The 16938-nt window shown below is 37.9% G+C and overlaps 1 protein-coding gene across 1 annotated transcript in view; it reads right to left on the bottom strand.

Moving 5' to 3' along the window:
* The window catches only part of HIBCH (3-hydroxyisobutyryl-CoA hydrolase), a 130543-nt gene that overhangs the window by 75249 nt on the left and 38356 nt on the right, over nucleotides 1-16938 (bottom strand). The window contains exons 4-6 of the mRNA XM_007950113.1: nucleotides 12461-12601; nucleotides 10565-10649; nucleotides 5675-5755 (exon numbers count right to left, since the gene is read on the bottom strand). Of these exons, the coding sequence (XP_007948304.1) occupies nucleotides 5675-5755; nucleotides 10565-10649; nucleotides 12461-12601 (307 nt within the window). The remainder of the gene's footprint in view (nucleotides 1-5674; nucleotides 5756-10564; nucleotides 10650-12460; nucleotides 12602-16938) is intronic.

Below are 16938 nucleotides of genomic sequence, written 5' to 3'. Positions count from 1 at the left end.
GGCACTTGACTGCTAACCAGAAGGCTGGCAGTTCAAACCCACCAGCCACTCCTCGGAAGGAAGGTTGGACAATCTACTTCCGTAGTGATGTTGCCTCGGAAACCCAAGAAGGGGTCGCTATGAGTCAGGTCCGACTCAACGGCACATAACAACAACAACAACTATCTGCACATATACAGAAAAGCCAAGAACATCTACAAAAATACCATTAAAATTAATAAATTTCAATAGAGTTGTTGCATGTAAGACCAAAAAAACCAAATCCACTGCCATCAAGTTGATTCCGACTCACAGAGATCCCCCATTGAGTTTCCAAGGCAGTAAATCTTTACAGAAGTAGATGGCCCAGTTTTGCTACCATGGAGCGGCTAGTGGGTTTGAACCACCAACCTTTTGGTTAGCAGTCAGATGCCTTAGGCACAGTGCTACCAGAGCTCCCATGTAAGACCAGGATATTAAAATCCAAAATATTTCTATATGCCAGAAAGAGTCAATTAGAAAAGTAATAGGAAAAGAATTATCATTAAACGTAGTAGCCAAGCTACCTAAGAATACAGAAACAGAAAAACCAAACTCACTGCCATCAAGTTGGATCCGACTCATAGAATACCTCCTTGGGTTTCTGAGGTGGCATCACCATGAAAGTAGATTGCCCAGTTTTCCTTCTGAGGAGTGGCTGGTGGGTTTGAACTGCCAGCCTTCTGGTTAGCAGTCAAATGCCTTAGGCACTATACCACCATAGCTCCTACCTAAGAATAAAGTCTTTAAAAAAAAAAAAAAATCAAGCAAAGTCTCTGTTTTGGCTATCTAGTGCTGCTCTAACAGAAAATGCCACAGATGGATGGCTGTAACAAACAAGAGTTTATTCTCTCACAGTTTAGGAGACTAGAAGTCTGAGTTCAAAGTACCAGCTCTAGGGGCTGGGTGAAGGCCCCTCAACCTTGGGCTTCAGCTCTGCTTCCTACTTCTGACCCAATGAAGCTGGAGGCATCTCTTAATTCAGAGAGCTGCTGGCTGCTGAGGTTGACAAACCCAATGTCAACAGGTAAAATGGCACAGTCTCCAAATTATCAAGCAACATAGCAGATCACTAGTTCAACTCCAGAAACAGTCTCAAGATCGGCAGACAATGTGTCAGGCCACTGAGATGAAGACTCGGCCAAATGAAGGATCCAGATGTGCCAAAAAGTTCAGAGACCTTTTCTCAAAGCATCTTCATATATACTGGAAGCAGACCACATTCCTAAGGCAGCTACACAGCTTCTCACAGTAGATTCCACCATGTAGTTGATTACCAGTCTCATCATGGAGAATCACTACATCCAGACGCCCAGCCACTCAAAACCAGGGCTAGCCAAGTTGACATATAAGCTTAACTATCATAGTCTCTATGAAAAACGTACAAAACATCATGGAAGAACATGGAAGTCAACCTAATGAAAACATTCTAAAACTGGCTTAGGGTGATGGTTGCACAACTTTAACTTTACTAATCATACATTTGAAATGGGTGAATTTTATGGTATGCAAATTAAAACTCCAGAGAGGTTTTGTTTGTTTAAGTCTATGTGAATAAATGAAGTGGCATGTCATAATCATAGACATATCAAATATGTCAACTCCCCCTAAATTAATATAATCCATTATCATTCCAATCAAAAGCTCAAGAAGATATTTACAGGAACCAGATAAGCCAATTCTAAAATTCAAATGGAAGATCAAAAGTCCAAGGGTAAAAATGCATTGGCCCGTGTCACTTTTGTTTTGTGTATTTTACTGTACATAAATTATATTTCACTAAAATATATTTTTTAAAAAAAGTTCAAGAGTAGTCAAGACAATTCTAAAAGAAAACAAGAAAAACTTGATCTAGGACAGAGACATATTTAAAGTCATTTCAACATAAGTATAGACAAATAGATCAATGAACAAAATGTCCCAGAAAAAGACCTGGGCACATATAAGAAGTTGGTGTATTAACAGAAGTGTCATTAAAATCAGTGAGGAAGGGATGGACATTTCAATAAAAGGCATTAGGGCACCTGGCTTTCTATATGGAAAATAAACGGTATCACAATCAAAACACATCCAAGTACATTAAAGACCTAGAATATAAAGAAACAAAACATTCAAATTGTTAGAAAATATAATATCTTTACCTCAGTGTAGGAAAAGTTAGGCTTTTTTAAGATGCAAAAAAGCAGAAATCAAATGGATACATTTCATTGCATCAGAAAAACATCTTTTGTATATGCCAAAAGATAAAACAAAGCAGCCAACTAGAAGTATACTTGTAATACATATTACCTATAAAAGCTAAGTATTCAGAATACATAAATAATTTGTATAAAATGAGCAAGAAGATGATAATCCAATACAGAGATGGATAAAGAATGAAAACATAAATACAAGAACCATAGGAACTACCATCTACTTCATTGGTGTTCAAGGAAATGCAAATAATGGCCATAATAAGATATTATTACATGCAAAGTTTAACAAATTTTTAAAGAATGTGTAGAAAAAGAAAGTCTTGTACTCTAGAAAACATTTTTGGAAACAAACTGAAGATGTAAAAACTCCATATGTAGTCCATCAATTCTGCTTCTAATATCCCCAGAGAAATTTTTTCACATGGGTACTAAGGGGACATACAAGGGTGCAACAATCTGAATTAGTAAAAATTAGAAATAAATTAAAAGATTCATTAATGTAGACTAGTGAATAATAATAGTATAATAATAAGATTAGTATAATAGTAATACTAATATTATGAATTTAATAATTCATAATATGAAATATATTGAATAATTACTTTTCATGTTGTTACAAACAAGTTATAAATTTGTATATACACTAAGATAGTACTTATGTAAATTTCAAAAACTAAATATATTTTGTTCACAAATACAGAGTGAAAATATAAAACGTGGACTAGGAAGAAACACTACCAATGAACAATAATGAACAATAATTGACTACTTCTGAGGAGGGAGTGAAGAAGAATGGAACTGAGGAAAAGCAACAGGGCTGACTGAACTGTAATTTTAAACCTTCTGTATAATATTATATTTCCTTTATATTTTAAAGGGTCAAGCAAAAACAAAATATAGATATCTTAATTTTGGGTTGGTACTAAACAAGTATTTATTATGTTGTTCTCTCTAATTTAAATTTTAAAATACACACTTGATAAAAGGACTGTTTCACTTTCAGTGAAACCTGGTACCTCAACTCCGAAGAAATTTTTATTCCAGAGGCCCTCAAGAGTTAGGAAATGATACTTCATTTATAAAGAAAATGAAACTCAATTTTTTCCCCCCAAAAAAAGCCAGCCATGTGATCAAGAATCCATGTTTTCATACTAATTTTATGAAAGAAAAAAATAAAAAGTACGTTGTTATTGTTGTTAGGTGCTGTTGAGTTGGCTTCAACTCATAGCAATCCTATATACAACAGAATGCAACACTGCCTGGTCCTATGCCAGCCTTACAATCCTTGCTATACCTGAGTGCATCTTTTCTTTTTTTAAAATTTTTATTGTGATTTGAATGAAAAGAGCAAATTAGTTTTCCATACAGCACTTCATATATACCACCTACACTTGGACATTGACTGCAACTTCCCACAATGCAACAGCTCTCTTCCCACTTCCTCCCCATAATTCCTCTTCTCTGTGTCCCTCCCTCCCAGGCACTCCTAGCCCACGAGCTGTCTCCCTGTACATATACAGCCCTTCTTTCCTCCCATGATTGAGCTCTCCACAGAGTGTATCTACCTAATGTAAATGTTCAACTCATATGCCTGTCTTCTGTTTGGCTGGAAGCCACAGGAGTGGGTTCATTTCCAGACCTGAAGGGAAGCTAGGGACCATAATCTCAGGGGTTTCACCAGGCTCTATCAGATCAGCAAACGTGGTCCATTTTTTCTTTATGATTGTGAGTTTTGTTCCACATTGTTCTCCCACTCTATCCAGGATCTCTACATAGATCACCCTCTGAGCGGTTGACAGTGGTAGTGGGGCACCATCTAGTTCTTCTGGTCTCATAGTCGTATAGACTGAGGACGGTGTGGTATACCAGTCCCTTGGACTAACTGTTTCCATGTATCTTTGGTTTTCTTCAGTCTTCTTTGCCCTGAGTGCATCTTTGCAGCCACTGTGTCAATCCATCTCATTGAGAGTCTTCCCCTTTTTTAACTGACCCTCCACTTTACCAAACATGATATCCTTCTCCAGAGAATGGTCCCTTCTAACATGACCAAAGTAAGTGTGACGAAGTCTGGCCATTCTTGCTTCCAAGGAACATTCCAGCTGCACTTCTTCCAGGACAGATTTGTTAGTTCTTCTGTCAGTCCACAGTACTGTAAGTACACTTCATCAGTGCCATAACTCAAAAGCATCAACTCTTCTTCTGTCTTCTTTATTCATTGTCCAGCTTTCACATGCACATGAGGTGACTGAAAACACCAAGGCTTGGGTTAAGAGCACCTCAGTCTTCAAAGAGTTATCTTTGCTCTTCACTTTAAAAAAGACTTTCGTAGCAGATTTTCCCAGTGCAATATGTCATCTGATGTCCTGACTGCTGCTTCCATCCATATTGATTGTGGAATCAAGGAATATGAAGCCTTTGACAAGTTCAATCTTTTTTCCATTTATCGTGATGCTGTTAATTGGTGGAGTTGTGAGGATTTTCCTTTTCTTTATGCTTAGGTGTAATCCATATTGCAGACTGTAGTCTTTAATCTTCATCAGTAAGTGCTACAAGTCATTTTCACTTTCAGCAAGCAAGGTTGTGTCATCTGCTTATTGCAGGTTGTTAATGAGTCTTCCTCCAATCCTGATACTGCATTCTTCTTCATACAGTCTAACTTCTTGGATTATGTGCTCAGCCTACAGATTGAGTAAGTATGGTGAAAGGATACAATTCTGACACACACCTTCCTGATTTTAAACCAGGCTGTTCAAACCGACCAGCCACTCCTCGGAAGGAAGGTTGGGCAATCTACTTCCGTAGTGATACTGCCTCAGAAACCCAAGGTGGGGTCACTACGAGTTGGATCCGACTTGACGGCAGTGGGTTTGGATCCCTTTATTCTGTTAGAAAGACAGCTTCCTGGTCTATGTACAGGTACCTTATGAACACAGTTACATGTTCTGGAATTTCCATTCTTTTCAATGTTATCCATAATTTGTTATGATCCACACAGTCAAATGCTTTTGTATATTCAATAAAAGGCAGGTAAGCATCTTTCTGGTATTCTTTGCTTTCAGCCAAGACCCATCTGACATCAGCAACAATATCCCTCATTCCACATCCTCTTCTGAATCCAGCTTGCATTTCTGGGAGTTCCCTGTCAAAGCCTACTAATATTAAAATGGTAATTATATTGAAAGAAGCTGTCAAAATAGTTTAATTAATTTAATTTATACCAAAGTACTAATCACAACTCTATTTGTATGATTATTTATTTCATATCTCTCTCCCCACTGGACTTAAGCTCAATGAGGGCAAGAACAATGGCTGTCATCCCTATTGTCTTTTACCATAATTGGCACAGAGCCTGACATATAGTACATAACAGATTAAATAACCATCCCTATTGATTACATTTTTAAACAAATCATACTTTTTTCTGGACTCCATTTTCAAATATCTTGACAGAGCACACATACCAATGGCACTGTTCAGGATGTATTCTTCTCTGAAGAAATCTTGAATGAGCTTCTCTTTTGCCTTTCTAGCTTCTGCAAGTGCTACAATTAAAAAAAAAAAAAAAGGTACAGTTGCAAATCTCAAAAGACATTTTCCAATAAATACAAACAGAATAAATCAGAAGTGTTACAAAATTAAGCAACCAAGGGGAAACTGTAGAATGGCTTATTATTAAAGTTTTGGAGTTGCTCATGCCACAGATGTGTTAGCATTAGTCACAGATCCATAGCCCAATGCCAAAGCATCAAGGTAAAAGTTCCTTTTAAGAACTTACAAAGTAAATTAAATATTAGAAATGGCTACAAACTGCATTTTCTTATGACTGATTCCTCTAGCATCTTAATATTTGCTAGATATCCTTTTCCTTTAGTAATACATCTTGACACAATAAAGTACATCTTGTATATTCAGTATAATCCATCTGGTTGAATATTTCTGCCACATCCACTTTACCATGAAATATTTATTGACTATCTACTCTGTACCACACACTGTTTTAGGTGCTGCAGATAACGAAACAACAATTTAGATGCTGCCCTGAAGTGCAAACTAATGAGAAGACTTACTACTATGACTCCTACTACAAAAATATACTTTTTGTGCTATTCCCAAATAAAGATGTGAGCTGTGGGAATGGGAAAGGAAGAGTAGTAAAAAGAAGGCTGCCTAGAAGAATAAGATTGAGCCAACTGTAAATAGATGGGTAGGGACTTCCTGTAAAACAGCAGGGGGAGTTCTAAGTAGAGGAATCAGTACCTATAAAGATGTTCAACAGACATAAAATCAACAAACAGCAAGTATTCTCTGAAAAGTTTAAGGAGAATAGTAAAAGGTGAGGTTGTTGTTGTTGTTGTTATGTGCCGTCGAGTCGGCCCTGACTCATAGCGACCCCTCCTTGGGTTTCCGAGGCAGTATCACTACGGAAGTAGGATTGCCCAACCTTCCTTCCGAGGAGTGGCTGGTGGGTTTGAACCGCCAGCCTTCTGGTTAGCAGGCAAGTGTCTTAGCCACTATGCTACCAGAGCTCCCAAAAGGTGAGGTTAGAGAGGCAAATAAGATAGTACATAATATCCAAATCAATCCAGTGATGCCACAGGGAAAGGCAAATCTTCTGCAAGGATTAGAGCCAAGAAAACTATATGAAGCACATCTACTCTGTCACACATGGGTCACCATGACTCAGAACTGACTCAATGACAACATGTTTGTTTTATTATTATTTATGAATAGTATCAAAGGAAATGGGACTTCTCAAAGCCACTGCTAAAGCATAATACAGCTGACTTGATAAATATCAGTAAATATTTGTTGAATAACAAACACTATTCAATGGCTTTGCTTTTACTGCAATCTCCTATTATCCATAGTCCATATCTCCTACCATAGTCTTACTACAGTCAATTTCAAGATTGCTACCAAAACATTCTCTTCCATATATTGCAAGCTCATGTAAGTAGCTCTTCAACATCTTTAAGTCCTATGAGAATTTTCTCCTAAAATATAAATCAAACATATTATATACGCATCTTTCTACTTTGTAGGGAAGTGTTACATAAGAATTCTATTTAGATTTTTAGACTAACTTTTTAGAATTCTATGGAGACCTTGTGGCATAGTGGGTAAGGCATTTGGCTGCTAACCAGAAGGTCAGCAGCTCAAACTCACCAGCTGCTCTCTGGGAGGAAGATGAGGTGATCTACTTCCATATTCATAGCATTGGAAACCCCATGGGGATTGCTATGAGTCAGAATCAATTCAATGGCAGTGGGTTTGGTTTGGTTTTTTAGAATTCTGGTTTATCCTCTTTGAAAATGCTCCAAATGTTGACTCATTTTCCTAGTTGTTTTGGGTTTTTTTTTTAACTTTTTATTGTGATTTGGGTGAAAGTTCACAGCAAATTCATATTCCATTCAACAGTTCATAAACATTTTGTTTCATGACATTGTTTGCACCCTCCACAATGTAACAGCTCTCATCCTACTTCCTCCCTGTGGTTGGTTACCTTTTCCCTGTGTCCTTCTTTCCTATGCATTCCTGCCTTCCTGCACAAATGCTAGCTACCCTTCTGATGTCCTATGGTTGATTATTCTAAGCAGATTGTTCTAAGAAGGGCACCTCCCTGGCGTAACTGTTCACCTCGTAGTCCTGCCTGCTGTTTGGCTGAAAGTTAAGCTATGAGAATGAATTCAATTCCAGGCCCAAAGGGTGACAAGGGGCCATAGTCTCAGGAGTTTCCCCAGTCTCTATCAGACCAGTAAGCCGGCCTTTTTTATGATTTTGAGTTTTGTTCCACATTTTTCTCCCATTCTATCCAGGACGTCCAATTTTGATCCCTTTCTGAGTGGTTTTCAGTGGTTCTTCTGGTCTCAGGGTCATGTAAGTTGAGGTTCCCAGGGTCCACCAGTCCATTGGGATCAATTTCCTTGTTCCTAGAAAAACCTGATATCTAATTTTCCCATTCTTTCACTGATATATGCCAGAAACATTATCAATGCTTACCAATTCTAAAAAGAAAGGAATACAAGTTGTACTGCATTTTACCTCAAAATCTCCCAAGATTTTCTTGTAATCTTATTTTTAATTAAAGCAATGTAATTTAACATAAATGATGTTCATAATACCAATTGTTCATTTTTTGTTTGTTTGTTTTTAATTTTCTAAGTATGTATATATTGCTTTGAACTTGGACCTTTTAAGTTTCCTGGGATTAGAATCCATTGCTTTATAGATTTAAACTAGACTAATTCCAAAATTAGAACTGTATTTTTACCATTAGTATAAAGTTAGGGCTATACAAAAAATACCTAACGATTTGAAGCAGCTACACCCTAAGCATAATGCTCTACCTGTCTATAAACTAACAACATCCTTTCTAGATCCAACACCAGAGAAAAGAATAACCCAAGGCTGAAAACAATGTTTTTAAAGTATTTTTTATGTGGGCAAATTGTAAACAGATGGGTAGAGATTTCCTATAAAATTCAATAAATTCAAAAACAATTCAGTTAAATCAGTCTAAGCAATCAAAGTTTCCATTGAACTACAATTTTTTTAACTTAAGTTATTTCCAATTTAGTAGTTACCTGAAATTATCCTGAATCAAGTTTTTTTCTTCCTATTCCAAATGTAATGGTTTATATAAAACGGTAAATATGGTGAACAAATTCAGCACAAAGATTGTTGTATTAATACAAAAAATAAACATATGACAAACACAAAATAAAAATACAAGAAAAAATTATTCCTGGACCTTACCAATTCTATAAGAAACAAAATACAAAATGTAAAAACAGTTTTCAGTATCTAAAATCCTGACAACTAGTGGTGATAACAATAAGCATATGATTTCGATACAGAAAACAAATTATTCTTTGTTTTTGATAGTTAAAACATCTGTTGTTGTTGTTGTTATGTGCCATCGAGCAGACCTGGCTCAGAGAGACCCCTCCTTGGGTTTCCGAGGCACTACGGAAGTAGATTGCCCCATCTTCCTTCCAAGGAGTGGCTGGTGGGTTTGAACCACCAGACTTCTGGTTAGCAGTCAAGTGCCTTAGGCACTACACACAGGTTTACCCAAAAAAACAAGAAAGATAATGAGAACTAGTCTTTTTATATGTTATAATACTACTTTCTTCAAAAAGTTATTAAAAAATTTGAGTCCGACACTTTATTTTTGAAATTAATCCCTAAAAAATGAGCATTCAAAGTGACTACGTTAACTATCAAAGACAGAAAGGTAATTAAAGCATAATCCTTGCCCTCAATGAGACTTCAGCATGCTTAGTTATGTAGATGTAAAAATATATTAATATAAAAAATGTTATAAAAATACAGAAGGTGCTTGCTCTGGAATCATGGAAGGAGCAGTCCCTAACTCTCTTTAGGAGTAGAAACAGGGTATACTAGAAAACATGAGTTGAACGTTACAGGATAACAAAGAGTTCAACAGAAGAAGGAAGAATAATTACAAACAATAGAAAGCATGTATGTCATGGAAATATGTGACACACTGTCATATTTGGAAGATGGCAAATCATTCAACATGGCATGAGTGTAGAGTTACGTGACACACTTTGTGGTTGTTGTTAGGTGCCGTCGAGTCATCTCCAACTCATAGCGACCTTATGTACAACAGAACGAAACACTGCCTGGTCCTGTGCCAGCCTCACAATCCCTGCTATACATGAGCCCATCGCTGCAGCCACTGTGTCTATCAATCCATCTTGTTGAGGGCCTTCCACTCTTTCATTGACCCTCCACTTTACCAAGCATGACATCCTTCTCCAGAGAATGGTCCCTTCTGACACCATGACCAAAGAAGGTGAGATGAAGTCTGGCCATCCTCACTTCCAAAGAGCATTCCGGCTGCACTTCTTCCAGGACAGATTTGTTAGTCCTTTTAGTAGTAGTCCACGGTACTTTCAGCATTCTTCACCAACACCACAACTCAAAAGCATCAACTCTTCTTTGGTCTTCCAAAGATTCAGACACACAGAATTGCTTAATATCAGCTTTTCTGACATAAAATTCAGTGGACTCACATACCATAACCGGACATTTTATTTAAGATGGTTCAGGAAGAGAGGCAAATTAGATCAAGCTCAGAGGTACACACGTACAGTTTTTTAGTTTGTAAATTGTTATTCCCCTTATTTTTCTAGTATTAACTACAAAAGATGCATTTTTAAATTTCTTTTTTTTACCTTAACAAAGTATTAATTAATAACAAAAAAAATTCTAAAAAGTAAAGCACATTACAAAATACCACAAAAAAAATTGCTATTTTATCAGTTCTATTGGGAAAAAAAATAAACAAAAAACATTTAGGTGAGGTGGAAGATTTTTTGTACCTTTGATATCACCACCAGCACAGAAAGCCTTTTCTCCAGCTCCCTTTATAATGATCAGGAAAGTTTCAGGATCTTGTTCCCACTTCTATTCAAATGTAAAAGAAGATGGTGTAAGCATATTATAAATTGCTGTTGTTGTTAGCTGCCATCCAGTTGGCTCCCAATTCATGATGATTCCATGAAAGGAAAGTAAGACCACTGTGATCCTTGTTTTTTTACTGGCTAATTTTTTCAGAAGTAGATCACTAGGCCTTTCTGCCCATATTATAAATACAAATTCATTAAAAATAGATACATATATCCATCCAGAAGGGGTTTCAACTTCACTTTCTTTTCTGACATAAATTAAAGGTTATTCCAACAAGGTTACTAGATCAGGGAAAAGAAAGGGTAATGCAAATTTTGTGATGGCATCTGAAACCTTCGCCACACTAACCTTGAGAACAAGGTGAATAAACATGGGCTTAATAAGATTACGTTACATAAACTTGTAAATCTGGTGAAAAAATCAACCCAAAAACTGCTGCCAGAGCAGTAACAACCTTTCTAATGTGGTCATACAGGGCTCTGTCCTACTGATAAATTTATAAGCAAAAGAATTAAACCACTTTGGATACTGATCAAATCTGCAAATAATTTGAGGTTGGAAAGGATAAGCATGTAAGAAACAAAATCCAATAGAAATTCAAAAGGCTAGAAAAATGGACCAAATGAAAGATTAAACAGAGGCAGAAAAATAGTGGCTCTACAAATTCTATACTCAAGAATAAAATTTTAAATGCACAAAAAAGAGATGTAGCTGGACAGATCTTGTTGATGTATGTTAACAGAAATGTGGTATTCTAACATGAAAATTTCTACTCTCTTCCTTTCTAGTCCAACTCTAATCTGGATACTTGGATACAACAACATGTTGTTGAATGGTTAACACACTCAGCTGCCAACCAAAAGGTTGGTAGTTCAAGTCAACTAAGTGATGCCTCAGAAGAAAAGGTTTGGCAATCTACTTCCAAAATATCAGCCACTGAAAATCCTGTACAGCAGTTTTGCTCTGACACACATGGAGTCACCATGAGTCAGAGAATCAATTCAATGGCAATTGGTTAGGTTCTCAGTATTACACTTTAGTTTCAGACACACCAGAATAGAAAAGAGACTCATCATACAATGATTTAAGGAAATGGTAGTGGTGGGAGAACTAGCATTTGTTCAACACCCATGTGGCAGACTGTATTAGGTACTTACATACACTATTTTATTAATTTTCACAACCAGCCCATGAAATACCATCATCTCCATTTTATAGATGAGGAAAGTAAAGTACAGAAAGATTCATTTTCCCAACCAACACAGTTAATAACTAGAAATCTAAGTTTCAAGCACAAAGAGTCTGACTTAAGTCCTATGCTTTCCCACTGTTCCTTGCAGTTTCACTTAGAATATAAAAGCTTGTGGCCTTCTCAAAGAAAAGGTGGGTAATGTAACTTCTGAACAGTTGTTTCAAAAGAAAAGGCTGTCACGTGGAAACATTAGATATATATCTCATGCCCCAAGAGACAGAAGCAGAATCACTGGCTAAAAGGTCAGAAAAATAAAGAGCAGGGGCACAGGACAAGCAGAAACTTCTGAGTTACCTGCTAAGAGTCTGTAGATGGCCAGTTCTTAGTTATTTACTATAGAAGTGTCTCCTGCACGCCCTGTAGGGCATGGTAGGGGCGCTCAAGGATAACCACATAGGAAAAGCACTGAGGACTCAAAGAACCAAATGGGGCTTGGGCACAGATCCCAGACAGTCCTGTGACTCTTTGAGAAAGAAGAAAATAAGTGTTCTATTAAGATATACACCACCAGAGCTCCCAAGAAATCTGTGTAATTGCCTCAAAGAAAACTACAAACCTTTAACTGTGGATAAATCTGCCGAATTACACTAAGATTCAGTGCATTTAAGAACTTGGGTCTGTTGAGTGTAATCACTCCTGTACAACCTTTTCTTTCCAATAGCACCTCTTCTGCCGCATCTGTGTGTTTGGACATTCCCTGTAAAAACAAAGAATAATTTTATGAAAAAATTTATTAAGTTTTTGTTACAAACCAACATCAAAAAACATACAAGTCAATGACATTCTTTCTTCTTAATAGTAACTAAGCAAATAGTGAGGTACATCTGAAAAATAAAGGCTTCCAAAGTTTTTTAGAGTCTGTAGGTGGACAATTCTGAAGTAAATTACACATATATACACCATGACTTGATAATCAGGTCTCACTGTTCATGTAATATATTGTTGTTGTTGTTGTTAGGTGCCATCAAGTCGGTTCTGGCTCACAACGATCCCATGTACAACAGAACGAAACACTGCCCAGTTGTGTGTCATCCTCACAATCCTTGCTATACTTGAGCCTGTCGTTGCAGCCACTGTGTTGATTCATATTGTTGAGGATCTTCCTCTTTATTCTCTGATATAATATATAGTAACGCAAACAAACGCAACACACTGCCATCGAGTCTGAATCTGACTCATAGCGACCCCTCCTTGGGTTTCCAAGGCAATATCACTACGGAAGTAGATTGCCCAACCTTCCTTCCAAGGAGTAGCTGGTGGGTTTGAACTGCCAGCCTTCTGGTTAGCAGTCAAATAAATGCCTTAGGTACTACGCCACCAGAGCTCCCGTAATATATAATAGTGACTAATATAACACGGAATTGGGATTGAAGGAAGACTCATTAGCAACCTGCAATATGCAGATGACACAGCCTTGCTTACCAAAAGTGAAGGTGACTTACTGATGATGACCAAGACTACAGCCTTCACTGTGGATTACTCAACATAAAGAAAACAAAAATCCTCACAACTGGACCAATAAGCAACATCATAATAAATGGGAGAAAAGACTGAAGTTGTCAAGGATTTCATTTTCCTTGGATCCACGATCAATGCCCATGGAAGCAGCAGGCAGGAAATCAGATGAATATTGTACTAGGTAAATCTGCTGCCAAAGACCTCTTTGAAGTTATAGAGCAAAGATGTCATTTTGAAGACAAAAGGGTGCCTGAACCAAGCCATGTTATTTTCAATCACCTCATATGCAAGTGAAAGGTGGACAATGAATAAGGAAGATCACAAAAGAACTGATGCATTCGAATTGTGGTGTTGGTGAACAATACTGAAAATACCAAGGAATGCCAGAAGAACAAACAAATTTGTCTTGGAAGAGATATAGCCAGAATGCTTAGAAGCAAGAATGGCCAGACTTTGTCTCATGTACTTTGGTCATGTTGTCAGAAGGGAGTAGTTCCTGGAGAAGGATAAGCTTGGTAAAGCAGAGGGTCAGTGAAAAAGGGGAAGACCCTCAATGAGATGGACTGACACGGTGGCTGCGATGATGGTCTCGAGTATAGCAAGGACTGTGAGGATGACACGTGACCAGGCAGTGTTTCATTCTGTTGCAGAGGGTTGCTATGAGTCCTTGAAGCTGACTCAGTGACACCTAACAACAACAACAACAATATAACATCTATAAGAAATATGTTTCAAACTAAATAGCAATTTTGTAAGACTCTGCTATACACAACTATCAAGGCTAACAGAGTTACTATACGTAGCACGTTCTTTTGTTCTCTTTTTGCTATTGTTGTTGTTGTTGTTATGTGCCGTCGAGTCGGGCCCAACTCATAGCAACCCTGCCTTGGGTTTCCAAGGCAGTATCTCTATGGAAGTAGATTGCCCAGCCTTCCTGCTGAGGAGTGGCTGGTGGGTTTGAACTGCCAGCCTTCTGGTTAGCAGTCAGATGCCTTAGGCACTATGCCACCAGAGCTACCATACACACATATACAAGGGGAAAAAAAAAATGCCCATGTATACACCAACTTGTAAAAAGTGACACAGGGCCACTTTCTTGGTTATTTTCTGTATTTTTCCAGTTTCCTACAGAAACCATAATAAACAGTTTGGTTACTCAAGAGTGTCTCTTAAAGATAAAGAAAAAATGGATGTTTGCTATAATTATTCGTAATATCAAAAATATACAATTCAAAAGGCCATCAAACACACAAAAAGATGCTCAACGTCATTAGCCATCACAAAGATGCAAATCAAAACCACAATGAGATACCATTTCACTCCCATTAGGATGATTAAGATAAAAAAAGAAAACTGTAAATGCTAGAGAAGATATGGGGAATACTTATCCATTACTGGTGGGAATCCAAAATGGTAGACCACTGTGGAAAACAGTGTGGCAGTTGCTCAAAAAATTAAAAATAGAATTATGGTATGACCTAGCAATTCTACTCCTAGATACATACCCCAAAAGACTTGAAAACAGAGTCAGACAAAGGCTGGAACATCAATGTTCACTGCAACTTTATTCACAATAGCCAAAAAGTGAAAACCACCTAAAAGTCCACCAACAAATGAATGGATAAAAAAATATGGGACAGCACTGGTGGTGTTGTGGTTAAAGATAACAAACCAAAAGACTGGTAACCAAAAGGTGGGCAGTTCCAGCCCACCAGCCACTCAGTAGGAGAAAGATGAGGCAGTCTGCTTCTGTAAAGATTTACAGCCTTGGAAACCCTACGAGGGCAGTTCTACTCTGTCCTATAAGTCACTATGAGTTGAAATCGAATCTATAGCAGTGGGTTTGGTTTGGTTTGGTGGTACATACATGCAACGGAATACTATTCAGCCAGTAGCATAGTGCCTAAGGCATTTGACTGCTAACCAGAAGGCTGATGGTTCAAACCCACCAGCCACTCCTCAGAAGGAAGGTTAGGCGATCTACTTCCATAGAGATACTGCCTCAGAAACCTAAGAAGGGGTAGCTATGATTCAAATTGACTCGACGGCAGTGAGTTTGGTTTATGGAGTAGCAAAAATGAAGTCTTGATATATACTACAGTATGGTTGCAGCTTGAAGACATTATGCTAAGTGAAATAATAACAAAAGGACAACTAAAGTATGACCTCACTTACATAAAAAGACAAGAAAAGGCAAACGTATAGAGAGCAAAGTTTATTAGTGGCTAGAACTGGTAGAAGGGAGAAGCAAAGGAGGAATTATTTCTTATGGAGTATTGTGTTTCGAAATATATGGTGAAAAAAAAAATCAGTAACAATCAATGGATCTTCATACTAGATTGAACTACTTTCTGAAAGAAAAAAAAAAAAAAAGGCTGTTTTCTTCATGTCCAGCTCAAAATTATGTGGAAGAAATAAGCCTTTGCACATTAAATTTAAAGTGCTACTTAATAGTTCAAAATAGAACATTATGGGGGATCTTTCTTAGGGATATTTCTGTTTTAAGAATGTCTCCAAATCAGTCTTGGACACAAATGAAACCTCATTAACAAATGAGGCTTGGCTTCCAATTAGCTTGGCAATCCCCATCTGCAGAAATGCAGACCTTTGGCGTCCTTGCTGGGTTCTGTTTTCCATCTAGTATCTTGGAAAGGTCACCAGGGATGTCACAATATTATTACAAATCAACCCCATCCACTTCTCCTATCCCTGTCTGCAATACTGCCATCAGTGGCATGGTTCCAGCACTCAACTATGAAAAATAAAAAGGGAAGAGTTCTCTCTGCGTTGACTTGATTGGCTCTTATAGAAGTATCACATAAGGACTGCTTGGAATACAAAGAGGCTTCTTTGTCATCCCTGAAGCACATGTCAAAACCACCCAGCCCTCAGGGCCTGATGAAAGTCCAGTTCTTAAGAATCTTCCCTCCAGGTGCTTTAAGCCCCAGGTCCCAAAGTCCCCACATATCAGGGTTTTGTTATGTCTTCCCATTCCACCTGTGTACATGTCTGAACATGAATAACACTGTTCCAAACTCATTTCCCAGGAAACTCCTCAGCCCTCATGTCTGTCAGCTGACTAAAATAAATAAAAGGGGGAACATATATTCCAATCCTCATATCCCCATTTCTACTTAGGCTTAATTGAGACACATTCAGCAATAGTTTCTTAATGCCCACTCCGCCAGTTAAGTCCAGATTCCCTGAATTCAAATCCAACCAGACTGGAACATCTATAATCTTAATCATAACCTCATGCCACCTACTACAAGGTATGTGTATCAAGACTTCTTGTTGTTACATGCCGTGGAGTCGGCCCCGACTCATAGTGACCCCTCCTTGGGTTTCCGAGACGGTATCACTACGGAAGTAGATTGCCCAACCTTCCTTCCGAGGAGCAGCTGGTGGGTTTGAACCTCCAGCCTTCTGGTTAGCAGTCAAGTGCCTTAGGCACCACACTACCAGAGCTCCTGTACCAAGGCTGTTGTTGTTGTTGTTATTTGCCGTCGAGTCGCCCCCGACTCATAGCGACCCCTCCTTGGGTTTCCGAGGCAGTATCACTACGGAAGTAGGATT

The sequence above is a fragment of the Orycteropus afer genome, unplaced genomic scaffold (genome assembly GCF_000298275.1).
Source record: "Orycteropus afer afer isolate SDZICR_OR568_19922 unplaced genomic scaffold, OryAfe1.0 scaffold00001, whole genome shotgun sequence".
NCBI classification, from domain to species: domain Eukaryota; kingdom Metazoa; phylum Chordata; class Mammalia; order Tubulidentata; family Orycteropodidae; genus Orycteropus; species Orycteropus afer.
This window is presented reverse-complemented; position numbering and strand designations above follow the sequence as displayed.